Source organism: Podarcis vaucheri (genome assembly GCF_965113315.1).
Source record: "Podarcis vaucheri genome assembly, chromosome: 12".
Taxonomy (NCBI): domain Eukaryota; kingdom Metazoa; phylum Chordata; class Lepidosauria; order Squamata; family Lacertidae; genus Podarcis; species Podarcis vaucheri.
This window is the reverse complement of record NC_138750.1, coordinates 55,284,141-55,297,604: the sequence shown is the minus strand read 5'-3', so window position 1 is coordinate 55,297,604 and position 13,464 is coordinate 55,284,141. Positions and strand designations below refer to the sequence as shown.

The following is a 13,464-nucleotide window of genomic DNA, read 5'->3' as shown; positions in this document are numbered from 1 at the left end:
ATCAGTCATGACAAGTTTGAAAGCCAGGATCCAGTGCCTAAGCATTTGTCCTAAACAGTGATGGTTATAATGTCAAGTATCAATTCTTGGACACTCTAGGAATCATCTAGACCAGGTTAAGCACTTTTACATCCTGCCTATTTTAATCAGAAACCTTAACTTTCTGAAGGTAACAGCAGTTGGAACTAAAAACACGTTCATTTTCCCCCTTCTTTTTCATAGCTCGTTTCAACACTATTCATAAATGGAAAAGTGGTCTGGTGAAGGGAGATTTAAATTTGAAGGAGATCCATTCAAATTCAGGGCAAGTGAAGGGACTTCATAACCCCCCCCCCAAATGGTTTAGCCCTCTTCACACTGTACCACCTTAGCACCTGTTCCTAGGATTCTTCAGGTCATGTGCTTTAAATGTCATGTGCTTTAAATGTAAGGTGTGTATGGAGCATCCTTTCTCAACCTTGGTTCCCCAGCTGTTATTGGACTACAACTCCCATCATCCATAGCTAGCAGGACCAGTGGTCATGGATGATGGGAGTTGTAGTCCAACAACATCTGGGGACCCAAGGCTGAGAAACACTGGATGGAGCATCAGCCAGCTTGACAGGCAAAATGCAAGGCACTCTGCCATGGTCAGGGGACCTAGGCAGCCCATTCAAACAAAAGTCACGGTTTGAATCCTAATTGGATAGGCTTATTTAGCAATCGTAGCTAAAGCCAATTTCCTTCCCAGTAAGCTACTTTGGCAAAGGGCTACTGCAGCTTGTAATACTACCAATTAAGCTGCTTTAAACTGCACAAGACAACTTTATTGAAAATTTTGGTGTTATGTTCAAACTCCACTGACAGAGTTTTAGATAGCGCAGGAGTGATATAATCAACACTCTAAGGTTTAATTGCTGTTTGAGCCTTTTCCAAAATTTCTTCTCTAATTTTTGGATATTCTGGGCATGCCTTCAGAACCTTTAATAAACAAGAAATTAATGATTAGCTTTTTAAAAAATGTTGTAAATAAATATCTTAACACATTTTAAAAACTCTCTTAATATTAATCAACCACAATTTGGCAGCTATCAAACTCTGCATCTGATCCAGGCTAATCTCCATGAAATCAATGGAGCAAGTTAGTCCTGACTTAAGTCTCACTGAGATCAATGACAACTAAGTGCAACTTACAATAGATCCAGCCTTGTGTTCCTAGGAACAAAGAAGCTTGCCATTTTTCTCAAAAAGATCAGGAAAGGCAGACTAGCTTCATTGAAAGTCAGTTTTTTGCAGCTATGTGAAACTGCAAGAAAGTGTTGAGCATACCCTCAGTTTTGTGCTGGGCGGAGGGGTTCCAGAGCAAAATCATTGTGGGTTGCATGACTGCAAAATCAAGGGCAAGAGGGTGCCCTGAGAATAAAAACTGAAAATTCTGGTCTATAGCAAGCACTGTTTACAGATTTATGTTTGGAGAACTTACATCATGGCACACATCTATTGCTTCCACGTATCTCTTATCTTTTAGATAGTTGAAAGCAAGTTTAAATCCTACAGCAAGAGAGGAAAAGGTTAGTGTTCTGCTTAATATCAATTGCTAACTAAAAACAAAATAGTAAATGATGGACGCAGTGAAATGATTTTGTGGGAAGGGCAGTTAATGTCTTCAGTGCTTTTTAAAAATAATCTGAAGATAATTGCCATGCATAACATCAGAAAACTATACAATGACTAGTTAATGTTGCAATCCTATACACAGTTGGGAGCTGGGCTTTCCTTCTAACCTAGATATACACATGATTGCACTGTAAGAATCATAAACCTGGCAAATTAAACAAGCAGAAACTAGATCAAAATGATATTTTATTAAACTGGAGAGTTATAAAATGTACTGTTCAATATGTATGGTGGTAACTGGTATAAGAAATATTATTACTGATAACAGGAATAATATTACTGTTTTAGTATTTTGCACGTGTACTTCTATTTCTGCTAGACTCTCAATTTTCCACAACTGGTTGAGAGCAATTTCACTGTTTTCACTATCCTAATTGCCTCAGCCCGTAGAGATATAGAACCAAAGCAATAACTTTTTTACTTACCAACAGTAGGATTTGCTTGGTGACTATGTTTCCAAGCTAATTCATAATTGGCTGCAGCATCTTTGTAGGCCTTTTCATTTTCTGCGATATATCCCAAGCATTCATAAGCTTTAGAGCACGACTTAAAAGAAAAAAAATTATAGTGCAAAAACAAATCACTCCTGGACTGTTAGTATTTTAAGCATTTTTTTTCTCTAAGAGCACAATCCAGAGGGAAGTGCTTCTGCCACTATAATAGACTCCCAGCCTCTTACCTTATTGTGCCGCAAGCAGCGCTTCACTAGCTCAGTTGCACAGTCAAACTTCCCACATGCAGTGTAGCTGTCTGCCAACAAAATCCAACACTTCTCTAAGTCATCAGCGTCTGTCAAACTCCATTTTGCTTTCATCAAGCGCTTCAGCTGGTTCCTGGCTTTGAGTGGCTGCTTAAGAAGCATGTATGCTTGAGACACTGCTAAAACGGCTGAAACGCTGTCCCTCTGATTTAGATATATAAAAGACAAGTTTTGTTTTTAAAAGGAACAATTCAGCTAACTGTCATCACTTTTCTTTTATAATCACAGATCATTTTGCATATGAAATCTATGAAGTAAGAGACCACCAGTGTCTTGGCCTTCTAACAGTGAGGAGCCTGCACCAGACTAAGGGTAGCAACAGATTATGCATCCCGTCTGAATAAACTGAAGATTTAGGTGCATTACGTAAATGGGCATAAAGTAGTGGTGTGAAGAAAATACACCGTATTTTCCGGTGTATAAGATGACCCCCCCAACTTTTCCAGTGAAAATATAGAGTTTGGGATATACTCGCCGTATAAGACTACCCCTCTTCCAAAGCACACCAAATAAAAATTAAAAAAACGAATCTCCAGTCCGGCTCAGAAATCCACTCCACTTCCCAGTGGCTGGGGGCTTCTGGGGCCATTTTTCAAGCATATTTCTGCTTCATCTAGAGAGTCTGGTGTCCTCTGATTTAATTTGCTGTCGTTTTATCCTTTGGTGGGGAGCTGCTGCAGGAACTGCTGCTGTAGCTGGCGTATAAGACGACCCCTGACTTATGAGAAGATTTTCCTGGGTTAAAAAGTAGTCTTATACGCCAGAAAATACAGTATGTGCGGAAAAAATAGCTTGTCATTATACAGAAGCCTTCCCCAACCTGAGGCCCTCCAGTTTTAGACTACAACTCCCATAATCCCTAAGGAGTCTCATCTATGAGATAGCAATATACTACAGTTTCTGGTGTCAAACATCCATAGGAATATCCAGTGCTTTTTTTACTGTTAGCCAGCAGCCACTACCATGAATATAAATGTCCTCTCCAAGCTGCTTACCACTCATGGAAGAAACTATCTTTACCTCATTTTGGCACATTTCAGTAAATACTTTCAGGGCCTTCTCCACATTATGTGTCTCTCTCGTGGCCATTAAGCAGTAGCTCTGTAACATCTCTACTTGATTCTGCCCTTCTTGTGAGTGAGGATAAAACTCTTTGAGAAGCTTCTCGGCTGTACGTATGCCATGCTGTTCAGATTCTTTCTTTTCCTTCAGATTACTAGCAAGAAGAAAACAGTTTCTGTTTCCTAGGCTATCAAAGACCTTCTCTTGACTCTATAACAATAGTATGACCATTATTTGATTTAGATTAAAGCATTTACATACACCTATATCCTAATCTAGGGAACTGCTATGAGTTCAGCAGAAGGCTACATACAAGTTGCTTCCTCCCTCTCCCAATACCTCGGGTTAAGTACTTAATTCGTTCTGGAGGTCTGTCCTTAACCTGAAACTGTTCTTAACCTGAAGCACCACTTTAGGTAATGGGGCCTCCTGCTGCTTCCACGCTGCCGGAGCACGATTTCTGTTCTCATCCTGAAGCAAAGTTCTTAACCTGAAGCACTATTTCTGGAAGGCGGAGGAAGCCCCAAAGAGGCCGGAGGTGCAATGGGCTTTGTTTAAGCTGCTCAGCATCCCCACCTAACAGCTAGTTGCAGGGTAGCAACAGCAACAGTCGCTTTCCCATGAAGCCTCCAGCTTGCCCCAGCAGAGGCGAAGGAAGGGGAGTGCGGTGGGTGCAGCCACTCCAGGTGTCATGACTGAGTGGGGTAACAAAATGGCAGGCTAATGGGCAGTACACCTCATGCCTGGCGGCAGCAGCTCTTCCAACCCAGCGACAGAGAGCAACCCTCCTCAGCCGTGGCTGCGGAGAGCAGGAGAAGAGTAATAATAATAATAATAATAATAATAATAATAATAATAATAATTAATTTGTTGTTTAGTTGTGTCTGACTCTTTGACTCTTCGTGACCCCATGGACCAGAGCACGCCAGGCACTCCTGTCTTCCACTGCCTCCCGCAGTTTGGTCAAACACATGCCGGTAGCTTTGAGAACACTGTCCGACCATCTTGTCCTCTGTCGTCCCCTTCTCCTTGTGCCCTCCATCTTTCCCAACATCAGGGTCTTTTCCAGGGAGTCTTCTCTTCTCATGAGGTGGCCAAAGTATTGGAGCCTCAGCTTCAGGATCTGTTCTTTCCAGTGAGCACTCAGGGCTGATTTCCTTAAGAATGGATAGGTTTGATCTTCTTGCAGTCCATGGGACTCACAAGAGTCTCCTCCAACACCATAATTCAAAAGCATCCATTCTTCGGTGATCAGCATTCTTTATGATCCAGCTCTCACTTCCATACATCACTACTGGGAAAACCATAGCTTTAACTATACAGACCTTTGTTGGCAAGGTGATGTCTCTGCCATAATAATAATAATAATAATAATAATAATAATAATAATAATAATTATTATTATTATTATTATTATTATTATTATTATTATTATTATTTATTTGTGCCCCACCTATCTGGCTGGGTTTCCCCAGCCACTCTGGGTGGCTTCCAACAAAGACTAAAAATACACTAAGAGTGAGCAGCAGTAACCCAACCACTCTCTTATCCTGAACTCTGGGGCATGGGGGGGTGCCTGCCCTGGGCAGCGTGGGCATATGCTCCACCACTGGGCCCCGAGTTTCAATTCTAGATTTGGATATTTTTGAATACAGTATTTTTGCCATGGATTGAAGAGGGAGCAGCAGAGAGGGCTTTTAAAGGGTGCTCCCTACTTTACGTGATTTCACTTAAGTGCACAGGGGTCCCGAATGGAATCCCTGTGTAAACGAGGGGATGCCTGTACTTCAAGTTGACTTTAAGAATGTGATTTTCATATTCTGTTACAGGACTTTTCCTTACCTAGCATCCATGGTATTCTGGTTTCCTAAAGTCTCTCTGCCTATTATGTCATTGTCAGGATTTAGGCATATCTGAATCATATGGCCAAGGGCTTTCTGGCCCCAGTCACTATCCTTACGTGCTTTGTTGAAGAACTTCAGTGCCTGATTCGGCTGCATCATGTGCCTGTTTGTGGGGAGAAAGTATTGAAGACCTAGGTGAAATGTGAGACCCTTAAAATATCAGTCTTGTTAACAAGCATATATCCACATATTCTTCTTCCCTGCCAAATCCAATCTAAGGGTTTAGTGCAAGGTGACGGCCTCAATTCAATAAAGAGGAAAGTGTGCTTAAGCTGCAAGCAATCATAGGACTCAGATGCACTTAATTCTGTGTTGAACTGGTCAGAAGCGGCGAGAAATTTCCTATTGCGAGACCATGAGAAAAAAAAGGAGATAGACTTTATTTAAGCCAAAGGAAATTCTAGGCACAACAAATCCAGTGTGTGCAATTGAAAAGTGTGTAAAAGTAAGAGCGGTCAAATTCTCAAGCGTACTTCCAAGTGGGGAAACAAAGTAGCTCACTAGTTTGAAAAAACAAAAAGGATACGTTTATTAAGGAGACTGTACAACGAATTTCCTTGGTTTATTTGTGCAGGGCTATTGCACAGGATTTAAGGACCGTATCAGATGAGGCACAAGAGATTCATGGTTAGGAACTTTCACAATAGGAACATTAACAAAAACATAGCACCTGCAAGGACCTGGAACTGGAACCACAGCACAACTTTTTAGAAAACAAAACACCTTTCCACCTGTACTATTTTTTCTGATGCAAACCACCCCTCCCAGCTCACAGGTAAGGATATTTCTAGACTGGTTTGAGGGCTTGGCAATCCTTAAGCATGCAATTTTTTCCAGAGCTTCCACAAGATAGCCATTGGGCCTCAAAACACTGGCCATTTAATCCAGATTTATCCATTAAGTTTTTTATTTATTGAACCAAACTTGTTGCCAACTACCCATTTGCGAAATCATGACTCATTCGCATTCTTAAGCCCATGTCTGGAAGCACCCTATGTTTTCACTCACAGAAAGAGGACAAATAGCAACTTGGAGATGGAGCGTACTTGCAGTGAAGAACAGCACAGGAAGAAAGAGCCACTAAATTGTCTCCCACAGTGCTATGGTTATGTTCTAAATTCCCCTCTCCCCAGTAGCTTCTAAGCAACAATAGATCTTTATCATGGAACAGCCTCATCATTTCTGGTTGGGCCTTTGGTCTGCGACTCCCATTAGTACTGGTTTCTATGATTTACCAGCAATAAAGTCCCATGCAGTAGTTATAGCCGGGATCCAAAGCTGCTCGAGATGATTTTCTCTTGGCCAGTTCAAAAAAGTGTGTTGCTTCATCAAGTTTACCACTTCTTCTCAGTAAATCAATCAAATTCTCCATGACCAAGAAGTTATCTAAAAGCACACAATTTTTAAAATATGTATTTCCAACTTATTTCACAGATAATTTGTTCACATATAAGAGTCTGAAAGAAGAAACACTCTTCTGTTGAGAAATGAAGAAACAAACAAATTTGCATTTTGCCATGCACCCATCCAGACACACAGACACCCTTTCATCAAAATGCTCATGTTTACTGTATTTATCTCATGAGATGCTTTAGAGGCCCTTTTTATGCCCCCCCCCCAAAAAAAAACCCCTCCAGTATATAAATGCTACAAAATACCTGGAGATTTCTCCAGAACATTCCGGTACAGACTTATAGCTTCTTCGTATGCCTCTTTTCTGAACATAAGGTTGGCCATCATCTAGAAAAGGAACAGCTATTTCACACTCGGACCAAATGGTATCAATGCTTCAGAAAGGGCCAGATTTTTGACTTTTCACAAGTCATAAATACGTTTATGAAAATCCAGCCTTCCAGGATGGAGATGGAACAATGAGGACTCTTAATCTTAGCCCTGTGTTAGTATCAGGGTGATTCAAGGGATTGAGGGATGATTCAAATGTGATCAATTTCTTACACGGACAACACTTCTTGACTGTAAAACAAGTGAAAACCATACACATTCACGTGTGACAGCTTATACACATATTTCACTGCTTATACACATAGTATGCATGCACAACATACCCAGGAAAACATGAATGTTGTCACAAAACATGAAATAGCTCAGTTGGTTAGAGCACAGTGCTCAAAATGCCAAGGTTGCAGGTTCTGTCCCCATATGAGGCAGCTGCATATTCGGTTGGACTACATGATACGCAGGGTCCCTTCCAATTCTACAAGTCTATGATTCCATGTGGTTTGTATTTTCCCCCCAACACATATGCTATCAAAGTACAGTAGTTCATCATGTTTACAAAGGCCCTATGTTCCCATGCATATGTGTGGCAGACTTGACCATGTTTATTTATGCTTGTCTGTATGTATTAATTTCTTCCTCCCCACTCATCGCCCTTATGATCTGAAAGTGTATTTCCATAATTCCACCTGCAATCCCCACCCTTAGCTGCTGATTGACAACCCACCAATAAGTCTTCTCTGACCCACCATTTTCATACATGAGGGACAATACAAAATCAAATTAAATATCTCTTTGGGCAGCAATTTTCTTTAGTAGCGGTTCCCCTGCATTGTTAAAGGCCTTTCCCAAAGCAAACTCTGACATAAAATAGCTCCTTCTGCTCTTTAAAGCACCTGTAATAGATGCATGAGGTGCAGTATCCAGGAAGGGGAAGCACTATTTGGTATCTGAAAGGCATTACTATGTTTGAGCATGCTCTGTGTCACTAATATGTTAGTCAAAATTGTGTAGTTTAAGACTGATGTGAATCCTCCTATCCCTTCCACACAAGTTGCGTAGGTGTGTAGAAACAGTTGGGCTTTACTTCAGAAGCTTTTCAAAACCCCTCCTACCTGGTGGCTCATAAAGATATACAGTACACCAGCAAAGCTTAAGTTTAGTGGAAGAAAGAATAACAGTGTTTACCATTGTTCCAATTTCATTGCTCTCGTCATCTTGAAGCAGGAGAGTACAATAATGCTCACACTGCTCTGTATCTTCTTGCATCAAATACAGCTGAGCTAATTCCAACATTATCTGAAAATAAAATGGAAAAGTATTTTAAGCAGCAATGGATCTTTGGGAATGATCATTTTGGTAATGATAATTGTGGCAGATGTTTGTAGTCCTCGTTCCATAGAACTCACTCCCTGTCTATAAAATGGGTTTTTTAAATAAAAAAATTAAGGACAGATAACTGGTGATCGGCATCAGTGGGCCTCAGCATGCCAGTATCAGCCCATTTGCCAATGCCCCCAACACCTGACACTCTCTGGGTGGTCACTGGAGAGACTGGACTAGACTGCAGGGCCCTGGACTTGGGTCTGGAGGCTTAGGCCTCACTGTTTAGAATTTGCACCTTCAGTCCTACATAATCCATTTTCCCTGTTTGATCCACTAACATGTTTTGAATACACACACTAGGACTTTGTTGTAAATTGCTTTGAGTTGCCTTTGGCAAGAAAAAGCAACCAATACATTTACCGTATTTCTCTCTCTATAACACGCAGATTTTTTCTCCTAAAAAGGAAGGGGAAATGTCTGTGCGTGTTATGGAGCGAATGTGTGGTCCCTGGAGCCGAAAAATCGGGCAAAAATCAAACCGTGCTTCACGGAGAAGGGAAACCTGAAAAGAGGAAGTGGGTGCATTCCTGCATTCTGCCTCAGGGTCTTACTGCCCACCCTCTCTGTTTCCTTGCTGTGTTTGCTCAAACGGAACAAAGAGCAGGGAAAGCCCCTCCCCTCCAGCCAAGCAGAGGGGAAAGCAGACTGTTGCTCCTTCCTCTCTGTGCTCCGGTGCTGCTGAAAACATGCAGGTGGGGGGGGGGGGAGAGAGAGAGAGAGAGAGAGAGAGAGAGAGAGAGAGAGAGAGAGCTGGCTGGCTTGGGTGGGTGCGTGGGGAAAACTTTTGCCTTCCTTTCCTCCCTCCTGTTATACCCCACTCCTGCATTCTTAGCCCTTCTGTGTTTTTCCTTCCCTCCCCACTTAAAATGTGGTTAAAAAGCATGGATCCACATGGATCCTCAGGATTTTTGCACTGGGTCACCCCAAATTCACCATCAGAGCACATAGCATGTCCATGGCTACAGCCTGCCCCCCAAAAATCATGCACCCACTGTTGCCTGGGGCTGCAATGGTGCAAAAATGTGGTTAAAAAGCATGGATCCACATGGATCTTTGCATTGGGTCACCCCCAAATTCACCACCAGAGAACATAGCATGTCCATGGCTACAGCCTGCCCCCCCCCCAAAATCACACACCCACTGTTGTCTGGGGCTGCAATGGTGCAAAAACGTGGTTACATAGCATGGATCCACATGGATCTTTGCATTGGGTCACCCCCCCCAAATTCACCATCAGAGCACATAACATGTCCATGGCTACAGCCTGCCCCCCAAAAATCATGCACCCACTGTTGCCTGGGGCTGCAATGGTGCAAAAATGTGGTTAAAAAGCATGGATCCACATGGATCCTCAGGATCTTTGCATTGGGTCAGCCCAAATTCACCATCAGATCACATGTCTGTGGCCACAGCATGAAGCACAAAAATGATACATCCACTGTTTCATTCAGAATGTTTTTTCCCTTGTTTTCCTCCTCTAAAAATGATGTGCGTGTTATGGTCAGGTGCGTGTTATAGAGCGAAAAATACGGTAATAAATAACAAGATGAATCCTAGTCTCTTTGAAAGTTGAGGCATAGATAAGCCGTGTTAAATGATCTGGAGCATGCAGAATGAAATGAATCAAACATTTGTTTATTGCAATAATCCCAACAACCAGAAAGGCTGGGTAGGGAACATTTTACTCAACCATAGTACAGACATTCCTTTGCATTCCTTTCAGTTGGAGACTGAAGATCATGTTTACCTTACTATCAGTTGGAACGCAGGATAGAGCTTCCGTGTAGTACTTCAAAGCTTTTTCATATTCCTTCTCTGCTTGGTAGAACTTGGCAAACTGTACACAGATCATTAACAACACCTGTTTCTGGGAAGGAATCAATTCAGGCTGCTCTACACGGACACGCTTCAGTATCCTTTGCTGGATGTCATATGCCTTAAAAATGAACAAATATACCAAGTGAAGGCATTGTGGGGTATACCCATCCTAGCATCTTTATTAGATATTGTATACAAGAATGAGGACTGCTGAATAAGCATTCTATTTAGTGCTTTGTACTACTTCCTTCCAGTTGGTCTACTTCTGTATCTGAAGTATACTGTAAGTTACACAGTCTTTAAACTGTATTAGAATTAGTTAATTAGTATAAAAAGTTTCTACTTAATTCAAACTTGGGTTAAAAACCCAAGTCTATTTATTATTTATATTTATTTCAGAAACCACTTTAGAATCATCCCCAGGAGTACATGAGGCTTATACAACATTGGTTTTCTACCGTGTTCAGAGTATCCAGAACAACTTCTCCTCTTTTAGTTGTCTCACAAATCTTTGCTAGTAACATCAGGTTCCTAACATCCTTCTTCATTGATGGCAGATCGTCAACTGCAAAATTAAACAAAGCAATCATTATTTTATACCAGTATGGTGTTTCGACCATCAGTAAAACACTGGCTATGATTTTCTGCAGTGCAAAAGTTTAATGACCAACAATACTCCTAGGTAAGGGACGCGGGTGGCACTGTGGGTAAAACCTCAGCGCCTAGGACTTGCTGATCGCATGGTCGGCGGTTCGAATACCCGCAGTGGGGTGAGCTCCCGTCATTCGGTCCCAGCTCCTGCCCACCTAGCAGTTCGAAAGCACAGTTAAGTGCAAGTAGATAAATAGGTACCGCTTTCTAGCGGGAAGGTAAACGGCGTTTCCGTGTGCTGCGCTGGTGCCGGCTCGCCAGAGCAGCTTTGTCACGCTAGCCACGTGACCCGGAAGTGTCTGCGGACAGCACTGGCTTCTGGCCTCTAGAGTGAGATGAGCGCACAACCCTAGAGTCTGTCAAGACTGGCCCGTACGGGCAGGGGTACCTTTACCTTTACCGTACTCCTAGGTAGTAGCTAGAAAGAAAAACATTCTACTGGAATTGTTATGGTTTAAGGGCTGGACAAGTAATTTTGTACAGATGTGCTGAAAGAACCGGTGAGAACTTAGGAAGCTGAACTGATATTGCCTTGGAACATAGGAGCCAACTCCTAGGGGCTGAAGAGTCTTTGCCCCCCAATAAAATATTTGAGGGGGCTGCCCCCACAAAGTTGATGGGCATTGCCATTCAAATGGTGTGTTCTCTCTAGAGGATACTTGCATCATTAGCATTTGACTGGTGTCAGGCATACCTAAAAAGGAGTAATACGACACACAGTGACATGAATTATTATTCATCCCTTGTGGAACAAGTGTCAACACACTGCTCTGCAAACAGTAGGATTGCTTAATATCTGGTCATAAACAAGTGGCCAATCAGGATCTTTCAATGTGACAGCACTAGGGTGTCATTTCGCTGGGGCTGTTCCTCTCCAAATGTCTAGGCATGCAGAAAATATGTTTATGCTTTAAGTCAAGATGATAGCTCCAGTGGAAGATTCCAAAAAAAGAGAGAGACATTACCAGGGTCATGATCTAGTGCTTGGTTTAGAACTTTCTCTGCTTTGCCAAATTTTTTGAGCTTCAACAGGAGATCGGCAAGATCATGGCACAAGAAGTCCTGCTCACTCATTTTTAGAGCAACTTCATAGTAATTGACAGCCTGAAATAAATTAGTACATGTGAACAGATTAACTTCAGCTATGAGTTACAAATGAAACACATATTTTGTGATATTTGCAAGTCTTAAGAGCTGTGCTGCTTATACTGGTTTGTTACATTCTGCTGCAGATTTAATGTTCTCCAATGTAAGAAAAACTTCCTGCATGGGGGAAAAAAATAATATCAGGGAGAGGGCTAGGTTAAAATACATCTCCCTGATAGGATTTTTAAAATGGGGAAGCATTCAAACACACAGCCACCAACCACTAGCCTGATGTGACAAAGCCCAGTATGAGCTATACCAAATTCTTCTGTTTGTGTAGCTTAGATCTATTTTTTCTTTTCTTTTGAAACTGAGTAGACATCCCCAGTTGTCTCCTGGGATACACACACATAGTTGAATCAATGTATAAATTCCTTACTTGGCACCTTGGAACTCTGAAACCAAGCAGACTGATCCCAGGCCATGTCTCAAAATACACATCTGAATACAGACTGCTGTAAAAACTCTATTCGTTGGACGGATCAAGAGAAGACACCAGGCTGCTTGCTTCCCTGGCTTGGACCTGAACAATTTTTAGCAAAAAGAACCATCTATTTCTCAACCTTGTTATACTGATGGGTGGACACGAAAGCTTTCCCAATTTTCCTTGCTACTGTTGCATCCAAAGGATTCTTCTTCTGAGCTGCTTCATAAACTTCCAAAGCTTTCTCAGGCTATAATAAGTGACAGAAAAATTGCAGTTATTTTTGTAATATTAATATAGTTATTTTTGGAGTTTTTTGTTTGGTGTTCTTCAATGATGAGTAGATTGATCCTATGCATGTTTACTTGCAAGTCAGGCCTACTGAGTTCAACAGGTATAACTGTCAAGTAAAAATGCACAGGACTACAGTCTTAGTTTCAATTTCATTTGGGAGTTGGGGTAGCATTTTAGTTTTTTTAGGTATAAATTTTTCATTTTATCACTGTACACTAACCTCTTGAATATTCATGTAGGCATCCCCCAAGAGAAGGCTTGTATGAGGACTCGGCATATTTTCACACAACTCACTAGATTAAAAAATGGAATGTCATTTAAGAAATGACAAACAGACTCAGTATACACAAGATGATTTTAGAGCTTCACACTTTTAAATTGGCGCAGCAGCCTTAACTGTAATAGTCCCTAAAATGGATACAGCTACAGGTTATGAACCCCCAAACAACACCAGAATAAAGCCAGTGAATTACCCTTCAAACATAACCTGGTTTGCAGGATCAGATATATGTGAGGTCACTTTGTACCACATCCTGAGGAAGTGAGCAACTGGCAGTGGCGTAGCGTGGGTTCTCAGCACCCGGGGCAAGGCAAGTAATTTGCGCCCCCTAACCCATGGATTTTAG

General features: G+C 41.7%; 1 protein-coding gene and 2 long non-coding RNA genes across 5 annotated transcripts in view; 2 read left to right on the top strand and 1 right to left on the bottom strand.

Annotated features, from left to right (window-relative positions):
- Positions 1 to 784: 784 nt before the first annotated feature.
- The window catches only part of TTC21A (tetratricopeptide repeat domain 21A), a 38,855-nt gene continuing 26,175 nt past the window's right edge, over positions 785 to 13,464 (bottom strand). Inside the window, exons 16-29 of one of the 2 annotated variants that reach the window (XM_082192161.1) lie at positions 13,059 to 13,131; positions 12,684 to 12,794; positions 11,940 to 12,078; positions 10,782 to 10,888; positions 10,253 to 10,441; positions 8,308 to 8,418; positions 7,041 to 7,122; positions 6,618 to 6,768; positions 5,321 to 5,485; positions 3,437 to 3,632; positions 2,336 to 2,560; positions 2,082 to 2,202; positions 1,463 to 1,530; positions 785 to 960 (exon numbers count right to left, since the gene is read on the bottom strand). In XM_082192161.1, coding sequence (XP_082048287.1) covers positions 883 to 960; positions 1,463 to 1,530; positions 2,082 to 2,202; positions 2,336 to 2,560; positions 3,437 to 3,632; positions 5,321 to 5,485; positions 6,618 to 6,768; positions 7,041 to 7,122; positions 8,308 to 8,418; positions 10,253 to 10,441; positions 10,782 to 10,888; positions 11,940 to 12,078; positions 12,684 to 12,794; positions 13,059 to 13,131 — 1,816 coding nt within the window. In that variant the 3' untranslated portion in view covers positions 785 to 882. The remainder of the gene's footprint in view (positions 961 to 1,462; positions 1,531 to 2,081; positions 2,203 to 2,335; positions 2,561 to 3,436; positions 3,633 to 5,320; positions 5,486 to 6,617; positions 6,769 to 7,040; positions 7,123 to 8,307; positions 8,419 to 10,252; positions 10,442 to 10,781; positions 10,889 to 11,939; positions 12,079 to 12,683; positions 12,795 to 13,058; positions 13,132 to 13,464) is intronic. The other variant, XM_082192162.1, reaches the window with a different exon arrangement.
- Positions 1,504 to 6,611, top strand: LOC309515125. 2 transcript variants are annotated; one of them, XR_014212298.1, is made up of 3 exons: positions 1,504 to 1,550; positions 2,645 to 2,773; positions 5,602 to 6,611. It is a non-coding gene; the product is annotated as an uncharacterized lncRNA (long non-coding RNA). The 2 variants fall into 2 exon arrangements; XR_014212299.1 differs by lacking the exon at positions 5,602 to 6,611 and having other exon boundaries at positions 2,645 to 2,778.
- On the top strand, positions 10,867 to 11,553 carry LOC309515102. Its single transcript, XR_014212269.1, has 2 exons — positions 10,867 to 11,005; positions 11,386 to 11,553. It is a non-coding gene; the product is annotated as an uncharacterized lncRNA (long non-coding RNA).